This window comes from Marmota flaviventris, chromosome 3 (assembly GCF_047511675.1).
Source record: "Marmota flaviventris isolate mMarFla1 chromosome 3, mMarFla1.hap1, whole genome shotgun sequence".
Lineage (NCBI taxonomy): Eukaryota > Metazoa > Chordata > Mammalia > Rodentia > Sciuridae > Marmota > Marmota flaviventris.
In genome coordinates, this window is record NC_092500.1 from 5,656,625 (window position 1) to 5,677,912 (window position 21,288).

The following is a 21,288-nucleotide window of genomic DNA, read 5'->3' on the forward strand; positions in this document are numbered from 1 at the left end:
GGATGAAGGATGATAAATGGTGGAAGATGGATGGATGATGGATAGATGACGGATGGACAAAAATGGGTGGATATGTGGAAGAATGAGTTAATGGGTAGATCAGTGATTGAACTGGTGGATGGTTGGATGGATGGACAGACAAATATAATGGAAGAACTGCAAGACTGAGGCTGCAAGACTGGGGTCATTTTACCTGCAGTGCTTTGCTTGGACAGTGCCTGGGCCCTTGGCTATGGGCTGAGTTGCACAAGTCACTTCCAGGGAGGATCCAGAGCTATGGCCATCTCCAGGCACTTGCTTTGAGAGACAGCAAACACTTGGGCTGCAGTAGTTCAAGTCACCAAAAAAGCCCCCAGGAAGAGAAGGGGAGAAACAAGGCCACCGCAGCCTCGCCAGGTGTGCTCCCAATTCCTGAGATGTCCCTGAGACCTGCTGCACCCTCCCTGAGACCCTCCAGCCCAGGGAAGCTGGTGCAGACGGGGGTGCAGTCATGGACACATGGGTGGTCCCCGGCCTCAAACTCCATCCACCCAGGGACACACAGGAAACAGCACCCAGTGGACTTTGCTTTCTTTTTACAAAGACTTTATTGTCGGACATGCTTGACAAAAAAAAATTACAGCCACAATCGAGCTATGCCAAAATGATTGAGGAGCACACTCATCTCCATCCCGCGAGGACTTTTAATGAATTTTCTCTTAAAGTAACAGCTGCCGTCATAACTTTTCTTTTCCACATAAAAATACACCATATTCTGAAGGTACCTTAGGAAAAACATTTTTTTTTTAAGTTTATAGTCCTTGGTCCGCATAGAAACTGAGTAGAGATGACATGGAAAGGGCCTTGTGTTTTCTCTACCCTGCACGCGCCGTGCATTTGAGGCACCCGCGAGACCTTGTAAACATCCCTGGCTACCAGCAGCCACTGAGGCCACAGCAGCCCCACGGCCCACAGAGCACAGCCACCGGCCAACCCCACGCGGTGCAGCTGCCAGGCTCCCGGAACACAGCCCCCCCGCAGCCTCCCAGGACGCTGGGAGGCTGGGCTCAGAGATTAGAATTCCCCAAAGTTCAAGGGTCCCCCAGTGGAAAATTAATCAGAGCTGGTTTGAACGGGACCCTCAAAAACAAAAGAGAGCCTTGGGCCACGCGCTGCTCTAAAGGGGAGAGGACTTTGGGTGGTGGGGAGGTGAGGGCTGTGGAGCCAGAGAGCCTGGTTCAGATCCTACCTCTGCCCCTTGGTGCTGTGTGCCTTCAGGCAAGTTACCTTGCCTCTCTGGCCTCAATTGCCTCATCTCTAAACTGGGAGCCACAAGACCTACCACGCAGGACCATCTGAGGACGAAACGAGCTTACATCTGCAAAATGGCACTTGGGGGCCTGGCTCTCAGACTGAGAGCAGCGTGGGGAGCGAGGCCCTCCCCTCAGGCCCACAACATAAAGGGGAGCAAAACCCCAGTAAACAAGCTGGGTGCAGTGGCCGTGAGCCCAGCCACTCAGGAGGCTGCAGCAGGAGATTGCAAGTTCAAGGCCAGATTGGGAAACTCAGCTAGATCCTGTCTCAAAATAAAAACTAAAACAACTGGGAATGTAGCTCAGGGGTGGAGCCCCCTGGGTCCAGTCCTCAGCACTGGGGGAAAAAATCAGTAATCAGGACAAATAATACCATTGTAATGTGATGTTAAAACCAAAATGAACGTAAAAAATCCCCAAGATGGACAAAACATCAACATGTCAAATAGAGCCCCTGCCCCTGCCGGACCCTGCTCCCCTCCCCAGACCCGGGGTCCCCCTCCCTCAGCACTCAGGCCATCCCCACACACCCCGTCCCAAATCAAAGAAAGGCAGCTGCCCAGTGACGCTGCGGAGCCCAGGGCCTGCTGCCCACGGCGCTGTCCCCCCCGCGGTGGGCGGCTGGAACTGGTCAAGGAGAGTCGGAACGCTCTGGGCTCCCCCGCGGCAGGCCAGCAGACAGAACCCGATGCTGCAGACTGGCCCGCAGCACACAACGCCTGCGGCACAGCAGTGAGACGCTGCCTTCAGCCAGAGGGCGCCTGAGTGTGCCCACGGGGCGGTGGAGCCGCAGCCCGGCCCGCAGACTCTCCCGCTGCTGTGTTCTGCAGAGCAGCGCGGTCCCCACGGGACCCTCCACGAGGTTCTGGGCACCCACCAACCCCAAATCCAAGCTCTGAGCAAATGCCCGGGACACTCGGGCTGCAGTAGTTCAAGTCACCAGAAAAAAAAAAAAAAAGCCCCCAGGAAGAGAAGGGGAGAAGCAAGGCCACCGCGGCCTCGCCAGGTGTGCTCCCAATTCCTGAGATGTCCCTGAGCACTCCCGAGCCCGGCCACCAGTGGTCTCCGCCCAGCCCGGCAGGAGAAGAAGGGCCATCTGCGCCCAGATTACAAGACCTCTGGCCTGGCCCGCCCCGGGGCCCACAGCCCCACGGACTCCCGGGCACAGGGACACTTTGTGCAAGCACTTCCAGAACCTTCCAAGAGCAGCGGCTTCCCAGACCCGGGAGGAGGGCATCCAGCTGGGCAGGAGGGTGAGCCAGTCATTTCCCAAGCAAGATGGGGAGTGAGCCTGCCGGTCCCCCTGCTGGTCCCTGGGGGCAGAGGGGAGGGGGCCCCAGCTGCAGGAGGCGGAGGTGACAGTGAAGGTGATTTCCTCTATTCCAGGCCTCAGCCCCAGGCAGGGCGGGTCCCCACGGCCAGGGGGCTGGTCTGGGCTGCTCTGGTACAAGGGCGCGTGGCTGGGGACCCGAGCTCGGCCGGGCGTGCGCAGCTGATGCGGGCGCTGGAGCGGGGCAGCGGGGGCAGTCAGGAGTTCCGGGGCGTGGGGAGGTCGATGACGATGGGCGGGTTCACAGGCTGGTAGTTCACAGTGCACACGGACGCGTTCACATAGGTGGTCGTCCCATCCGCCATGACACCGTATCCTGGAGGGAGAGCACAGCCCGTCAGGCCCGTCCCCAGGGCATCCGCTGTGTGCAGGAGCCTGAGGGAGACCCTGGAGCACAGGCTCCTCGGCTGTGAGAGGAAGGCGCTGCCCAGCCGCAGCCTGCCGCGGGGAAGGGACGGCACCACCATCCAGGCACAGCGCTGGGCCAGTGGGCGCGCACACGTGGCCCCCAGCACGAGGCCACCGTCACACGGTCCCATCCCTGCCAGCACCACCGCGTCCTCACCACCATCGTCATGGCCTTCTCCACTGTCACCATCAACACCACCATCTTTACATCATGGTCCTCACCATCACCACCTCTGCGTCACCCTCACCACTGCGTCACCACCATGGCCACCCTCACCTTCCCGGTGTCACGACACCGCCACCCTCTGGGCAAATCTCCTCTCCCCCACCTCTGCCTGAAGAGCCCCCTCATCTGCAGCTCAGATGACACCAGGCCACAGGGACGCCTGCCGCCTCTGACAGGCTGCCTGTTCCTGGGACCCCCCTTTGGCCCGCGCGTGGTGAGGGGTGTGCTTTGGGTCCCAGGCAACCCGCGGTCTGGCGGCCCTGCAGTCTGGTCACCCCACTGCACACGAGCCCCCCCTTCCCGGGGTTCTGGGACTCTGCCTGGGGCGGCTGTGACCTAAGCGCACCTTAAGGCCAGGTGTGGTGGGACCCTCCTCCTGAGAACTCCCCAGAGACCCTCGGGGTCAGCCTGAGGCCCGTTTGCTCTGAGCTGGAAAATGACCTGAAGTGTCCTGGTCCAGCAGGTCCCCTGCTGGGAAATGCCTCTGGAGGAAGCCACATCAACCCCACCACACAGCACCACCGTGTTTCCTGCCGGGAGGGGACGGGAGCCTTGCCCAGGCAGGACAGGTGTCAGAAGGAGCCGAGGAGGGGGCTGAACTCAGGAGGACGCCGGAGGGCTGAGGACAGCGGACGAGTCAGGCACGGGTGGCCAGGACTGGAGGTCAAGTCACCCTCCCACTCCCCACAGTGTGAAGTGGACGTCCCCACAACCCCAAGAATGTGGCTCCAGCGTCCCAGGACAGGGGCCAGAATGCCATGTCCCTGGCAGGGTTAGGAATCCGGGGCCGTCCACGCCCCAGAGCCCCTCAGGCAGGCAGACTGTCCCCGGGTCCACATCCATCAAGCACCGACTATGCGCCAGGCCCTGGGGATGGAGTGACAAGACAGGGCCACTACCTTGAGGACGTCATAGCCCAGATGTCCCCGCCTCGGGAAAGCCCCGGCCTTCTCCCAAAGGCTTCCCGGACTGGTCTTGGGGCTCAGAGGACGGCACCCCGAGTCCTGCGAGAGCTCGCCCTCAGCCCCCCACTGTAAACATCACAGGGGTAGCCAGTGGCAGCCAAGGTGTGGACAAGCGTGGACCCGGGCACAGTGGCCACTGGCTCCTGCCCTTCAGGCTGAAGAAGTCAGGGAAGGTGGGGTGCCCGGGCTGAGGGGAGGGAGGCAGCCCCCTGAGGGCCGGTGAGGTCCCCCCCCGCCGCCCACTGACCTTCATGGATGTGGCCGAAGACGTGCAGCCGCGGCTGGACGCGCCTCTGCACGGTGTTGAGCAGCTCCACGCAGCCCACCCGCTGCATCTTCTTGGGGACCCAGTCCAGGAAGCCTGCGCAGGGAGACACTGGGCCGTGACGGCTCTGGGAGACGCGGGCCTGGGCTCCAGCCTGGGGGCCGCTCCTCCTCCTACAGCAGGCCCCCCCACCCGCTTCAGCCCAGGGACAGGGACTGCCACACGCTGCCCCGAAGGGCCACGGCCAGCCTCCCAGCAGTAGCCTCCTCGCGGGCACCTGGGCGCGGTGCTCAGCAAAGGCCAGTACCCCAGACCCTCCCTGCTCAGGTGGCTCAGGGAGGCGTCTGCCCGGTGCAGAGAGCAGCAGGCTGGGCCCGAGGGCGCCGTGGCCAGGGCAGGGCGGGGCCTCCGCAGCGCCAGGGAGTGAGGCTCCCACTGCAGAAACTTCCCGAGCAGAACACCACAGAACCATGACCATGAACTTGCTCAGCCACCGCAGCAGCTCACGTGGCCGCACGCCCGTGTCTGCTGGCTGCCAGCCTCCCGGAGCCGCCCAGATGGTGGCTGCTTATTGTCCTCACATGGCTACACAAACGAAGAATGATTGATGACTCCAAGCGACAATCGGGTTCCTCTCGCCCCTCTGTTTGGGTGGGCAAATAGCCCCTTCTGCAACTGCCAGCCAGGGACGGGGCGCTCCCTCCTGGAGTCAGGCGCTGACTTAGAGATGAAGCAGGCAGAGACCCAAGAGGAGGATGGGAAGGCGGAGAAGAGTCAGGAAATGGGCGGAAAGTAGACCCTGGGGTGGCCACCAGGCTCTGCAGCCTACTGGCTGTGTGGTCTTGGACAAGCAAATTAACCTCTCTGTGCCTCTGTTTCATCCAATAATTGTGAGTGCTGTGCTGGGCACCGGGATCCCACCTGCCTGGGGCGGGGCCCATCTCACCCGCCCCTGTGTGCCGGGAGGGGTCTCCAGCTCCTCGGGCCCCTGGCATTTACAGCTGGGACCGGGGTGGGGTATTTGTCCTGAGAGGCCTGGCACACAGGCTTCTGGCATGTGGTGGGGGTGGGTCACCCAGAGGGCAGGAGGGCAAGAGAGACCAGAGGGAGAAAGGAAGGGGGCAGGAAGAGAGGAGAGGGGAGGAAGGGACGGAGGGCGGGTCCCAGGCCCTTGACGGAGAGCCTCCCGTGACAGAGGATGCTGGATGTGGAAAGAACTGGCCCTGGGGTCGGGAGGCCCTGGGGACGGGAACCTGGTCACAAGCCTCAAGCTCCTACACCCCCAGAGTCCTGGGCCTCTCCTTCCTTAGAAGGTGGGATCACCGTCTATGGGAGGGTGGCGCCCAGGTGCCGGCGGGCAGCGGCAGCAGGTGTGGGTGGGCACTCAGGCTGTGCTGGCCGCACCCTGTGGGTGGCCTTCCACCCAGGTTGTCCTCCCTGCCACTCCACCTCCCTCCCCAGACCAGACCCAGCTCTGGCTTCCTCCTCCGGAGCCTCTACCCGCAGCCCAGGAGCCCCGCCTGCCCTGGCAGCCCTGCCTGACACAGCACAGCCCAGCACAGAGGCTGCCCGGGGCCTGGGCGTGATGGCAGGTTCACGGAGGCGACTGTGGGAGCAGGAGGCTGGTCTGAACCAGCGTGTTGGGAGTTTGAACTCCATTCTAAGGACTGAGGAGTCACAGAAGTTCACGGAGGGATGGCACAGCGTAGCCCATGATCCGCAGGGCTCTCCCCACTGACAGGAGGGGAGTACACGAGAGGGCCAAGGGTCAGGCCGGGGGCCAGTGAGGCCTGGTGGGCACGGAGAGGGAGGGAGGGAGGGCCAGGGTGGTGGAGGGTCAGGAGGAGCTGGGGGTGAGTGGACGGGGCGACACCGATGGACAGGATGTGGGGTCCCAAATGGGCAGCCGGGGGCCCAGGAAGTGGTTACCAGGTGAGAGGCAGCCTCAGCCCGGACAAGGTGGTGGCAGGGGTGGAGAGGAGAGTCATTGGGAGGTGGAATCCCCAGCCCTGGGGACACGGGATGGTGGCAGCGAGGGAGCCACATCCCGGTTTCTACGGGGCAGGGGCCTGGATGGGGCGGGCCACGCAGGTCCTGGTAATTCTGTTCTGAGGACTTGGGTCTGGAGGGCCAGGGGCTGAGCGCCCACGTGTCCAGCATGAATCAGGCAGATGGGGGCTCAGGCTCCCGTGGGTGGCAAGGTCCAGGCTTGGCACACGGCAGGCTCAGGAGGTGAGGGGACCCTGGGGTTATGCCCCAGCAAATGAGACTCAGAAGAGCCCATCCAGGACTTCTCTGGATAGGCCAGGTGACTCGGTTCACAGCCCCAGGACCCCGCCCCAAAGCCCCACCCCGCCCCAGCGGGTCACCTGGAGCTGGCCAGCCTGTGTGGGGCCTGCAGGTCTTACCCAGTGGCGGTCCATGCGTGATCAGGATGTCAACACCTTCAGGAATGAGGTTCCATTTCTCCAGCAGGGCTTGGCCTCGTGGGAGGTTAAAGCCCCAGCCGTAAAACCAGGGCTGCCTGGAGGAGAAGAGTGGGCAGTTCAGAGAGGGTGGTCACAGGGAAGGGGGCAGGCCACCGGGCAAGAGAGGCGATGCCACGCAGGGGCTGCTCCTTCCCTGTTTCCTCAGCGCCCCCCGCCCACAGCCACGGGGCTGCAGCTCATTCCCAGCTCCAGAGTGGGGCCACATGGACCCAGCTGTTCACGTCCCCCGACCTGTCCCCCAGCCCAGAGACCTAGACCCATCAATGTAAGTCATCTCAGTTGGCTCAGTGCTGAGCAGTGGCTCAGACTCTTGGAGGGAGTCCCAGACATTTCCTTCAACGATGAGAAAAGCAGATACTGACATCCCTCTGTATCAACCAATGGCCTTCTAGACTCGGGCACTGTCAGCAGATATCAAGCCACTATTTCATCCTAACCACCATCACCACCATCACCACCACCACCACCACCACCATCACCATTACCACCACTATCACCACCATCACCATTACCACCATTACCACCATCACCACCATCACCATCACCACCATTACCACCACCACCATTACCACCACTATCACCACCACCACCATCACCACCATCACCACCATTACCACCACCACCATTACCACCACTATCACCACCACCACCATCACCACCACCATCACCACCACCACCACAATCATGACCATCACCACCACCACCACCACCATCATCACCACCACCACCACCGATACCATCTCCAACACAACAACAACAGTAACCACCAACACCATCCCCATCACACCACCACTGCTGTGGTCTAAAGGTTTGTGTCAAAATCATAGAATTTACGGGGAAATGGATGGCATTAGAGCAGATTATGCTAAGTGAAGCTAGCCAATCCCTAAAAAACAAATGCCAAATGTCTTCTTTGATATAAGGAGAGTAACTAAGAACAGAGTAGGGTCGAAGAGCATGAGAAGAAGATTAACATTAAACAGGGATGAGAGGTGGGAGGGAAAGGGAGAGAGAAGGAAAATTGCATGGAAATGGAAGGAGACCCTCAGGGTTATACAAAAGTACATACAAGAGGAAGTGAGGGGAAGGGGAAAAATAATACAAGGGGGAGAAATGAATGTCAGTAGAGGGGGCAGAGAGAGAAGAGGGGAGGGGAGGGGAGGGGAGGGGGGATAGTAGAGGATAGGAAAGGCAGCAGAACACAACAGACACTAGTATGGCAATATGTAAATCAATGGATGTGTAACTGATGTGATTCTGCAATCTGTTTATGGGGTAAAAATGGGAGCTCATAACCCACTTGAATCAAAGTGTGAAATATGATATATCAAGAACTATGTAATGTTTTGAACAACCAACAATAAAAAATTTAAAAAAAATTAAAAATAAAATAAATAAATAAATAAAGGTTTGTGTCATATGTTGGATCCCCCAGGTGATGGCATCAGGAGGTGGGGCTTGGCAGGTGATCAGGGCATGAGAGAGGAAACTACATGATGGGATTAGTGCCCCTACAGAAGAGACAGGTGAGGACGTGAGCAGCCATCATCTGGGCCAGAGAGGGCCCTCGGCAGACACGGAATCTGCCAGCACCTTGGTCTTGGACTTTCAGACTCTAGAATGGTGAGAAGCAAGTATCTGCCGCTCATAAGCTGCCTAGTCTATGGAATCTTATTACAGAAGCATGAAGAGACCGAGACCGCCATCTCCCCCATCACCGCCACCCCTGTTGTGGGCTAACTTATGTCCCCTCAGTGGTGCTACGAGGACCGTGAACAGGACCTTATTTGTCTGCATATACAATCCAGTTAAAATGAGGCCCTACTGGACTAGAATGGGCTCTGAATCCAGTGGCCGGTGTCCTGAAAAGAGGGCCATGTGGAAACAGACACGCAGAGGAGCGCCAGCGACAGTGGAGGAGAGAGAGACCGTAGTGGACACGGGCCAGGAAGGCCAAGGGGGCCGCGGCCACAGGAGGCTGGGAGGCCTGGGGAGGTTGTCCCTCGGAGCCTCCGGGAGGAACGGCCCCCACGGGTGCCGCTGGGACCTCTGGCTCCAGACAGGTGGTGACCACCTGCACACCAGCACAGTCCCCCGCCCCCCCGGGCCCCAGGACCACCAGCCGGCAGCAGGTGGGCCAGGTGGGTCAGTGAGGCTTGCTCGGCTCACCAGCTCTGCCAGGGAGGTCACCTGTCCCAGGAACTCATGAATCCAGGGTTCACGTAGTCCCATGTCACCATGAGGAGCCTGAGGCCCAGGGAGTACCGTGCTACGGGGTCAGGCCCTGGGGTGCAGAGTCACAGCAGGGGTGGGTCCAGCCTTGCCTTCACAGGCCCTTATGTGCCCAGAGCTGCCTCCTAAATCCCTCCCATGGCTCAGGTGTCATCCTGTGGGGTGGCTGACACCCCAGTCTCTTGCGCCAACAGCTCTATCCTATTGGAGGCCACTGGGTACACTGCTGGGAACCTGGGGTTCCGTGGAACACCACTGAGAACTTGGTCCCCCCTCAGCAGGCTCCAGGCCGGAGGACCGGTTCGGGGGGGGAGGCACCCAGAGGGTCAGACCCAGGCCTGGTGCTCTCTTCCCCAGCATTTGGGCCATCTCCTGGGCCCGAGGTTCCGGAGGAAGGTGGCTGACCACGTTGGTCACTCAGAGGCCCAGGAGGGAGGTCTGGGAATGTGGAATAAAGGGTGGAGAGGACTGGACCAAGCAGCACCTGGTTGCAGGCTGCCGTAGGACCTTCCCCGTGGCCCGTGACTGCCACCAGCTCTTCAGAGCTGAAACCAGCCCCCACCTTCCACAGCCCCCAAGGACCCTCCAGGGAGGACACTCAGTAAAACAGATAGGACACACCGGCCACCAACCTTCCAGGCACTACCCCCCTAGGCTCTTGGCCTCTGGGAGGTAGCTGTGACTCCCGCCTCGTCCCCCACCAGGCATGACAGGCCGCAGGGAGCCCTGGGCACAGGAGAGGCCAGAAAGATCCTGGCTCCCGGTCCCACTCCAGACCTGTGAGAGGGGAAGATGGTGCCCAGGACCCACGAGGCTGTCTGTGCCCCGGCCCCGGGATCCCCATCCACAGGCAGAGCCCACCAGCTGAGGGGAGGGGCAGCTGGGGCTGGGGAATGGCCACTGGGGGTCAGCACCAGGGGGAGGAGCCTCTCAGACACGCCCACCCAGGCCTGCCCTGTCCACCTGCAGGAAGCTCCTCAGCTTCTCAGACTCTCCCCAGAGCAGACCACAACACACACACACACACACACACACACACACGTGCACACACGCGCGCGCACACATGATTTTATGCACAACTTTAAGTCAGAGAGGCCTGGGTGACCATGGTCCACCTCTTGCCCACTGTGTGATTTGGGGCAAGGGGGAGGAGAGTTAGGTTGAACCACAGCTGTACAATCGCGTCTGAATACCCAGGTCTAGACCTCAATTCCCTCATCTATGAATGAGGGTTAAGTCAGTTAATCCATGTAACATGTTAAAATAATGTCTGGGTCACAGTCAGCGCTCGGCACACTGCAGCTGCCTCACCATCTCATCCCCCCACCATCCCATCATCATTGCCGCCACCACCACCACCATCATCATCACCACCATCACCACCACTACCACCATGACCACGGTCACCACCACAATCATCACCATCACCATCATCACCATCACCACCATCATTACTATCACCACTATCACCACCATCTCCATCACCATCATTATCACCACCATCACCACCATCACCACCATCATCATCACCACCATCACCACCACTACCACCATGACCACGGTCACCACTGCAATCATCACCATCACCATCATCACCATCACCACCACCATTACTATCACCACCATCACCATCATCATCACCACCATCACCACCATGACCACCGTCACCACCACAATCATCACCATCACCACTGCCATTACTATCAACATCATCACCACCATCATCACCATCTCTACCATCCCATCATAATTGCCATCAACACCAAAACCATCACCACCATCATCACCACCATTACCATCATCACCCCCATTGTCATCACCACCATCACCACCACAATCATCACCACCATCACCACCACTACCACCGTGACCACCGTCACCACCGCAATCATCACCATCACCACTGCCATTACTATCACCACCATCACCACCATCATCATCATCTCTACCATCCCATCATAATTGCCATCAACACCAAACCCATCACCACCATTACCACCACAATCATCACCATCACCATCATCATCATCACCACCACCATTACTATCACCACCATCACCACCATCTCCATCACCATCATCATCACCACCATCACCACCATCATCATCACCACCATGACCACCATCATCATCACCACCATCACCACCATCATCATCACCACCATGACCACCGTCACCACCACAATCATCACCATCACCACTGCCATTACTATCAACATCATCACCACCATCATCATCATCTCTACCATCCCATCATAATTGCCATCAACACCAAAACCATCACCATCATCATCACCCCCATTGTCATCACCACCATCAACACCACAATCATCACCATCACCATCATCACCAGTATCACCACCACCCATCATCATCACCTCCACCATACCATCATCATTACCATCATCACCACCATCATCATGACCATCACCATCACCAAGGTCATCACCGCCATAACCACCACCATCACTATCACCATTACCATCATCACCATCACGACCATCACCACCACTACCACCATGAGCACCGTCACCACACATCATCATCACCTCCACCATCCCTCCATCTTTGCCACCACCACCATCATCATTGCCATCACCACCACCACCACCATCACCATCGCCATCACCATCATCATCATGACTCACCACCACCACCACCATCACCATCGCCACCACCACGACCATCACGACCGTCACCACCACGACCATCACGACCGTCACCACCAGCACCATCACCACCACATTCATCACCATTGTTGACATGGACTCCTCCTAGACCCACCCATGAAACATAAATGACAAAGTTCCGGCCTAGGCAATGTGTTTTAAACTGCATTTTGATGGGTGGCAACAGCATTTTTAAAAAGAGAAACAGGAAAAGCAAAGGAATGAGTAGAGAGATCAGGAAAGGGACATTTTAAACATATTTCTACTTAGTAGAAGCATTTCCGTGCCCAAGTCACGGTGTGGCCCTTCCTCCTGCGGTCCTGGTCTGCAGTCCTGGCCGGCACATCCCTGTCCCTGGCTCCAGGCGGCTTCGGCTCTGACCGCCAGGCTGGGTTTCCGAAGGCTCCCGCGAGCTCCGAGCACGAGGCTGAGCAAGGGCCCTGGGGCAGCGGACGGTGTTGCTGCGGGAGGTTGTGCAGCCCGGATGCCGGGGCCTCGGGAGCCCCAGCCCCGCCAGCCAACGGGAGAAGGAGCAGTGGATTTCTGGCACTGACTTTCAAACACAGGCTCCATTTTTCAAAAATCTAATCAAATATTTACAAGGCAGGAAGAGGCCTCCTCAGTGTGGAGAGAAGCAGCTGTTGGTTCTCCGGAGCCACCACAGGGGGTGAGTTTTTGATAGAGACACTCAGACACTCATCAGAGACCCCCATGGACCCCGACAGCTGCCCCTGGGGAGCCTCTGCCTGTCCGGCTTTCCCTCGCCCAGCACTAAGGGAGCCCCTCTGGGTGGCAGGTCCTGCCCGGTCCTTGGAAACACCTGACCTGGAATTCCGGGACGCTGAACTCCGCTCACCCCGAGGGTGCCCCGAGATGGCACAGCAGCCCAGGACAGGTGGGCGGGAACCAGGTCTGGACGGGGCCAGAGGTCCTCATCTTTCCCACTTCCCCCGCCTCCTTTCCTGTCCCATCTCAGCCCCGTGTGGGCCACGAGGACTTCTCGATCGCCCAGGCAAGCTGACTGTCCCCCAGGACCTGGCCAGGGTCCAGGGGCACTAATACCATAGCTTAGCTCCTTGGCCCCCCTGACCCTAAAGCTGGAGTCGGACACCCTGGTTCCGCCCAGCGCTGGCCTCCTGACCCCTCCCAGCCCGTTTCCTCCCATGTCGAGGGACAAAGAGGCGTGGTCTGCAGACCTTGTCCCCAGGGGCAGGAGGTCCCCCTTTCTCACTGCTGGACCCACTGCCTGGCACAGGAGGGAGGGCCTCACTGTGGCCCCGTGAACACCCACACCTGAGCACCCGGAGCTCGCCCGCCAAAGAGGTGACATTGCAACTTTCATTAGAATATGGGGACCAAAAGAGGCAGGTTGTCTGGGACATTTCAGAGGACATTTCTGAGCTGGTCTCAGGCAGGGGCCTTTCTTGAGGGCAGGCAGGAGTGGGCCTGAGCAACTCTCTGGGGCAACCTTATCCACTGAGGCCTGGGCAGCCCTCGGGCCTGGACAACCAGGAACTGCCCAATGTCCACGGACTCGGGCTCCACCAGGCCAGGTCCCGCCCAGCAGGCGGTCGGCCATGCAGGCCCCTCCTCAGCCCTCGAGGCCTGGCTCTGGAACGAGGCACTAGGACCCGCCGCCTCACCTCCTGCAGGGTGCCTGATGTCTCAGACCAGGACAGGGCAGAGGGGACAAGAAGGGCTTGTCACCTGAGCTGCAGGATGCAGCTGCCCTCACCGCCCACATTCCCGGTCTCTGAGACCCATGGACGCAGAGCCGTGGAGCTGGAGCGTCCCCAGGAGCCACGCCACAACCTGGTGCCTGGGCCCCGCCCCACTGCCCTCGGGCCAGGAGCCAGGGGTCTGCCCCATCTGCCCCGTCCAGGGCACCTCCGGGCCCCTAGGAGGACGGTGAATCCGAATTCCGGCTGAGCAAGGGGAGGCGGCTTCCTGTCCTGAATTTCTGTCTTTCGGTTCTAAAGTAACCATTGGAATAATTTTCTTACAGAATGATAGTTGCCATGGCAACCAGAGCAAATTTTCCTTTTCTGAAACAGATGTCTCATTTAGTTGAAAATTAGAATGTGAACAAACCCATGGGAAAAATTAATTCAAACTTTAACAGAGCGCTGAATACAATGTAATCTCCCGGAGGTTAACCCCTTAACAGCTTCTTTGTGCGCCCGTGGTCACCCCCGGATCTAGCCTAATTGAGCCCGCTTAGCCAATATAAATGACCTCGCGCCACCATTAGAGGCTCCCCCAAGCACGCAGCCCGGCTCCCATGCAGGGGAGGGGGCAGTGTTTGGCTGCAGCAGAGCAGAGCAGGGCTCCTGCCCAGGTTTCCCGCCTCCCAGGCAGGGTGCACAGCCCAGGGCAGGGGTGGGCCCACGGGGCAGTGAGCAGGGCACAGCCTGGCCTAGGCCACCAGGGTCCAGGCCAGGGAGGCCTGGGGTGTCCCTAGGTACGTCCAGGCCAGCATGCAACGCCTAAGAGCAGAGGGCAGGGGCCAGGCTGGGCAGCCACCGAGGGCCACCCACACAGGCCCTGTTCTCGCAGCCTGCTCAGGGAGGCGGCTGCCATCACCGCCCCCACTTCACAGAAGCCGGGGTGTGGAGGGGCTTCCAAGTGGGACACGGGTGATTCCACACTCTTTGCTGCTGCCCAGAAGCAGACCTCGCCCTCCTCCCCCAAACCCCTTCACCAGCCACCGCTGCAAGTAGCTGCTCAGCTAACCCTCAGCACAAAACTGTCGGGAGAGAAGGAAACCGTAGCACAGAGAAGTCAAACAGTGTGTCTGAGGACGCACAGGAAATAAGAGGGGCTTGGACCAGGGTTCCAGGCTCTGCACCCTGTGCCCAGGATGGCTGAGGTGATAGAGGACCAGGGCACAGCTCCCGCCCTTCAATGGTGACTGCCTACTTGCTCTGCTGAGCAGCTCCTGAATGCCCCTGGGGGGGCCCTCTGGCCCCAGCTGGACAAGGAGGACGCAGCCGGCATCTCTCCCATGACCTCCCTCCACTCTAAAGCCCTCCCTGGCTCCCCACTGCTTCCAGGACAAACCCAGACCTCACAGCCTGGCACACAGGGGCCTTAAGGCTGCCCCAGCCCCCCTTCTACGATCCTCCCAGATTCCCTGCCCGTCCACCACCCAAGGCCTCCACAGCCACTTCTTATTGTTTCCTGAGCAGCCTGGCCTGTCCCACCTCCAAGCTCCCCAGGGATCTGAAATGCTCTTCCTAGCCCTTCTCCATCAACCACCGGCCATTATTCACCAAGGCCCAGCTCAGAGGCCCCCTATTCCAGGAGGGTCCCCTCTTTATGCTGACTGCCCGTGTGCCCACTCCTTCTGGGCAGGACCAGGTCAAATGCACCCTTGATTCCTCACGCCCAACAGAGGGCTGGCCCAGGTGGGTTTCAGGGAGCGTTTGCTCCTGGCGCACATGTAGGAAGGAAGGAAAGAGGGGTGAACAAGAGGACAGGCCGGTGGGAGGAAACACACATCAGCCCCTCCCCATCTTGGTGGGAGCCCCACCAGGCGCCCCAACAGTCGAGCCCCAAGACCACATCAGCAAGAATGACCACGCAGACTCCTGGGTACCTGTTCTGTCTTGCCCTCCCGTGGCCCTGCCCATGTGGGCTGGGGGCCCATTTTACAGATGAGGCCACAGAGACAAACCTAGACCAAGACGCTCACACCCTCTGCTGCGTCCAGACCCCTGGGAAACTCAGCTCTCCAAGGACCCCAGGCGGCCCATTCTGCAGGACAGGGGCCTGGGGGACTCTGAAGCAGGAACCCTGCTGCCCACCTGGGCAGCCATCACGCGAGCCCTCTGAGGGAAGAAGAGCAAAGGCCCGGTGGAGTGGAACTGCCAGGCCAGGCCTTTTCTTCTCCTCTTGACCCTCTGGCGTCTCCTTCCTACAGGGGAGGCCACCGCCTGGCTGGGACGGTGATGCCGCCCCAGCTCTGGGGCTGGTGCAGCCTCCCTGGGCTATCAGAAATGCCCGGGCCCCTTCCCCAGGCAGAGCCCTCTGCAACCCAGTCCTGCACCCATCTGCCGGTCCCAGCTGGCACCACCCCCAAAGAAGCCAGGCTTTCCGGGGCCACTGCCAGGGAGCTGGCCATGTCACGGTCAATTACTAGCGTCTCAGGTGAGGACCACCCTGGCCCTGGCCCTAAGTCCCTCCTCAGAGCCGCCTGCATCCCGGGGTGCTCCACCCCACTCTGAAGCTGAGGACCCAAGGCTCAGAAAGGCCCAGGACATGCCTGAGTTCCCCAGGCAACTCACGCCTACACCAAGGTGGGGACATGAGGACTTCGCAGCCTCCTGGGGACCCCTCATGTCCCAGCTCCACTGCCACCCGCCCAGCTCTAGAGAGAGGAGTTGGCTTCACCTCCTCTTGCTGCACCCCTGGACTGTGCTGAGGCCAGGGGCTGAAGGAGGTGGGGACAGGGACTCCAGCTCCTCCTGCCCCGTGGCCCCAGGCTGCTAAGAAGGGACAGGGCTCCGTGGTGCTGCTTCGTGACCCCGAAGCCTGTCAATCACACACTTGTTGGGGCACGTCCCACGGTGGGCAACAGCAGCAAGGTGAGTGGTACCCAGGAACGTCCTTTGTCATTCCTAATTAATCCCCCTCCCATGTGCAGAGCCATCCATCTTTTGTTTCCTGGACTCCGCAGCCGGGAGAAGCAGATGATTCGTTTCGAACATTAATCTCACATGCAGAAGAGATGCTGTGGGCAGGGGGCCGTCTGGGAAGGAGGAGGAACAGCAGCGCCAAGTCAGCGTCACCCACAGGTGCAAGGAAGGCCGGGACAGGAAGGGCACAAAAGAAGCTCTGTGCGTGTGTGTGTGTGTGTGTGTGTGCGCGCGACACACGCGTGTGCAGGGGCAGGACCGAGCCCAGGCAGGGCTCCCAGTCAGTGCAGGTTGGCCGTAGGCAGGCAGCTGCTGGCTACTCAAGACGGGAGGGAAGGGGGACACCCCTAAAGTCATAGCGACTCCCAGACCCATGACTCCACGTCCTCCCTGACGCACTTCTCACCCCCTTACACAAGAGGGACGGAGGCCCGGAAGGAACGCGTCACACCGGGGCAGGGATCCCGGGGCCCGAGCCCAGTCCTTCCTATGCTCTGCAGCCCAGGGCCAGCAGTGGGCCTGGCGGGGCAGGGGAAGCCGGGGCAGCCCGTGCTGTGGGCCTGCCGAGTCCACCTGCACCCAGCTGCACTCCTGCGTGGAGACCCCGGGGCGGAGATCCAGGCTGGGGGGCAGCTCCCGGGAGGCCAGCTGGGTCAGCTCCTGAGTGATGTGGACGGCGCAGCCCCAGCTGAAACCACCCGGACACGAGTCACACCATGGATCCCTGTGGGGACCACAGCCTCGGGTCCAGAGAGGGGACTAAAGGCCATGCCGTGACAGAAGGGGCGGCCAGGCTGGTCCACGGCAAGTGGCCCTGCAACCTCCTCCATCAGGCTGCGCCCGAGAGGGCTTCAAGGCAAGGGTGGGTCAGAAAGAGCCATGACCATGCAGGGCAGGACCCTCTGCCACACAGGGCAAGACCCAGGCCCCACTCCTGCAGGAGCCCCCCATCAGGGACCCCCCACCAGGACCCCCACCAGGACCCCCACCAGGACCCCCCACCAGGGATCCCCCACCAGGGACCCCCCCGCACCAGGACCCCCCACCAGGGACTCCCCACCAGTATCCCCACCAGGGCCCCCCACCAGGACCCCCACCAGGACCCCCACTAGGACCCCCACCAGGACCCCCACTAGGACCCCCACCAGGATCCCCCACCAGGGACCCCCAACCAGGACCCCCCACCAGGGACCCTCCACCAGGGACCCCCCACCAGGACCCCCACTAGGACCCCCACCAGGACCCCCACTAGGACCCCCACCAGGAACCCCCCACCAGGGACCCTCCACCAGGGACCCCCCACCAGGACCCCCACTAGGACCCCCCACCAGGACCCCCACTAGGACCCCCACCAGGACCCCCACCAGGGACCCCCCACCAGGACCCCCACCAGGACCCCCCACCAGGACCCCCCACCATGGACCCCCCACCAGGACCCCCACCAGGACCCCCACTAGGACCCCCACCAGGGACCCCCCACCAGGACCCCCACTAGGACCCCCAACCAGGACCCCCCACCAGGGACCCCCAACCAGGACCCCCCACCAGGGACCCTCCACCAGGACCCCCACCAGGACCCCCACCAGGACCCCCCACCAGGACCCCCACCAGGGACCCCCCACCAGGACCCCCACCAGGACTGTGTGCACCAGGAAGCCCTAGGTCAAGAAATTCACGTGAAGTGGCCCCTTCGGAAGCACAGGGGCAGGGGGCCGTCCACCCGGCTCACAGCACAGGGCTCCGGGAAAAGGTGACGTCACTGGAGGCCTTGAAGCCAGGTGGACCATGGCCACAGGACAGGGCCAGGTGGGCAGAGCCGGTCTCTCTGGTCTCCTATGAGCAGGTGGCCTTGGCCAGTGGCAGCCAGGGCAACAGGGGCTGCCAGGACCAGGTGGGGTCTAGCCAGCCTGGAGCCTGGTCACCCGCCGTCCCCACCAGGAAGCAACTGCATTCTGATTAATGGCGTGAGAGGCAAGGAGGGCCTGGGCGGTGACCCGTCTCGTGTCCTTTTCTGTAGAGGACTTCTCACAAAGTGAGACGAGCGAGCCTCACACTGGGCAACCCCAGGGCCGGCCTTCCCCAGCCACCAGCTTGGCCACCTGTAAACCACCCCCGTCGCCCCCGCCACCTCTGGGGGTCCTGGGCAGCAGGACGGGAGCCCCCATGTGCTGCTGGCCAGTCTCCTCGAGGCCTAAGGACAGGGGACATCTCTGCTGTGTTCTCACACAGGTCTAGCCCTGCTGTTTGGGGAGACTGGTGCCCAAGGCTCTGGCTCCTGGGAGGTGCAGGAACCTGCTGGCTCTGGGGTCCCACCCCATGGAGGCACCAGGCCTCCCAGCCGAGAAGGAGGCCCGGACCAGCTCCGTCCAGCCGGCAGCCACTTCTCAAAGTTTATGCCTCAGCAGGTTTGGATCCCTCCTTTCAAAACACCAGAAGTAATTAGACCAGATGGACTCGCTGCCTGCCAACCTCACCCTCCCGCACTCCTTTTTTTTTTTAAATCAAGGCCGTTTTCAGTTAAATGAGAACAAAAATGCATCCAAAGTCCATAAATGAATACGGTGCAGACGGATTTTTTTAACACTGAGGGTTTTGTAACAGCTAAGCTCCTCCTCTCCTCCCGCGGTGGGTTCCGGCTCCCTTCCCCTGAGCGGCTCCTGGGGAAGGCCCCCAGGCTGTGCCCAAGGGACCAGAAGGAAAACCACTTCCTGAGCCCTACAGAGTCAGGGTTCCGCGTTGTCCAACCAGGTGTGGAGACAGAGCCCAAGCCAGGCAGCAAGGGTCTGATCAAGGGGAGGGGAAGGGACCGGACCTCGGCTGGGGTGGGGGAGGACAGGGCGTGGGAAGCCAGAGGCCGGCTTTCGAGAGGCCAGCACAGGAGGAGGAAGGGCCCAATGGGCAAGGAGTTGGTGACGGGCCTGGGAGGAGGCCACAGAAGGGTGTGGACACGGGAAAGCCAGGCCAGGCACTGACCCTAACAGAGGCCCCAGAGCCGGGCCCCGTCCGCCCACCTGTTCGTTCTTTCATCCATTTATTCATTCAACAAATGTTCAATGTGACAAGCCAGAGACTGTCCTGGGCACTCGGGTCAGGTCCAGGGAGATTCTATAAGGAAAAAAGAGGTTCAGGTGCGTGGCCTGGCGGGACCTCAGGGGTTCTAGCCAGGGACAGAGATGGAGAGAAATCACCTGTGACCGGACATGTGGTCCTGGGCCAGATGGACTAGCGGGGTGGGAGAGCGGTCCACAGCGGACCCCGAGCGTAGAGAAGAGCCCAGGACAGTTTCTCTGCGTGGTGACGGTCCGGGTGGTGTCGCATGGAGAAGCCCAGGATGGGACCCCTACCTCACACCATCGACAACGTCACCCCACCCAAGAGTGACAGGCAAAGCAACGAGGTTCTGGAGACAACCTAGAAACCCGTCCCCAGCTCAGGGGGGAGGTCTCAACAGGACACAGCGAGCCTCCACCAGAGGGGACACCGAGACGTCCACGACCCACCGTCAAGACGTCCGTTCACCTGACGCTGGGCGGGGGCAGGTGGCAGAGGAGGAAAGCCGTCTGCAGCATTCCTCCTGACCAAGGGCCCATGCTCACGCCAGAGGACACCAAGGACGGACAGCCCGGCGTTCCTGAAATGCACGAAAGACTCGCGAGCGTCACGACAGGAAGTCCAGGTGGCCAGCAAACGCGACAGCTTCACCTCCCGGGCCACCAGGAGGAGCAAAGCCACACGGAGGCACCAGCACAGGCCACCCTGGGAAGGAGCACCTAAAGCCACCAGAGCGAGTGTTGGCCAGGATGTAAGGGACAGGTGTGCAAAAATCTGTGTGTGTGCATGTGTGTGCATGTGTGGGTGTGCATATGTGTGTGTGCATGTGTGTGTGCATGTCTGCAGGTGTGCACACAACTGTGTGTATGTGCATGTGTGTGTGCGTGGGTGTGCATGTCTGTGTGTGTTTGCATGTGTGTGCATACGTGCGTGTGTGTTTGCATGTGTGTGCATGTGTGCATGTCTATATGTGTGTGTGTGTTTGCATATGTATGTGCATAAGAGTGTGCATGTGTGTGCATGTTTGCATGTGTGTGTGCCTGTGTGTGTGTGCGTGTGTGTGCCTGTGTGTGTGTGAGCAGCACACAGACATCCAGGACTATGTACCTCTGTGCCCTTAGAGACGGGTAAGAATGTTCGCGGCAATGGATTTATAACAGCTCCAAACCAGTGGTGGTTAGACTGAGACGGAGGAAGAAATTGCAATTCACTCATTTAATGAAACCTAAATGGCAGTAGGAAAAGAACCAATTACAAAAGCACATCACAATGTGGAAGGATCTTAAAAATATAAGCCCCCCCAAAAAAAAAACCCCCACAGACACCAAGTATCTCAAACTGAATGGATTCAGTTTGACAAACTTCAAAGGTCAGGCGGATGAGGGCTGGCGGGAATCTCTGTACCTAGATGGGGTTTTGCTGTGAACCAAAACTGACCTAAAACACCAAACCTCATTCTTAAAAAAACTGTAAAAGAAAACAGAAAACAAAGTACGGCAGGCTCAGGACGGGCCAGGGAGACACAGCGGCCAGACACAGCGGACGTGAACAAAGATCAGATCACTCCTTAGTATGAGCTCGTCCCGAGTATGTCATGTCACACTCATGGAAAATGGCAGTCCCTTCGCCTCCCAGCAGTCCCTGCAGCCTGGGCTGGGTGACCAGCACCCATCCCAGGGCCCCTGCAGGGACTGGCAAGGACCCGTGGTCAGCACCAGACCTGGC

The 21,288-nt window shown here is 60.1% G+C and overlaps 1 protein-coding gene across 1 annotated transcript in view; it reads right to left on the reverse strand.

Annotated features, from left to right (window-relative positions):
• Nucleotides 1–2,819: 2,819 nt before the first annotated feature.
• The window catches only part of Mpped1 (metallophosphoesterase domain containing 1), a 62,570-nt gene continuing 44,101 nt past the window's right edge, over nt 2,820–21,288 (reverse strand). The window contains exons 4-6 of the mRNA XM_071609136.1: nt 6,895–7,010; nt 4,469–4,582; nt 2,820–2,938 (exon numbers count right to left, since the gene is read on the reverse strand). Coding sequence (XP_071465237.1) covers nt 2,820–2,938; nt 4,469–4,582; nt 6,895–7,010 — 349 coding nt within the window. The remainder of the gene's footprint in view (nt 2,939–4,468; nt 4,583–6,894; nt 7,011–21,288) is intronic.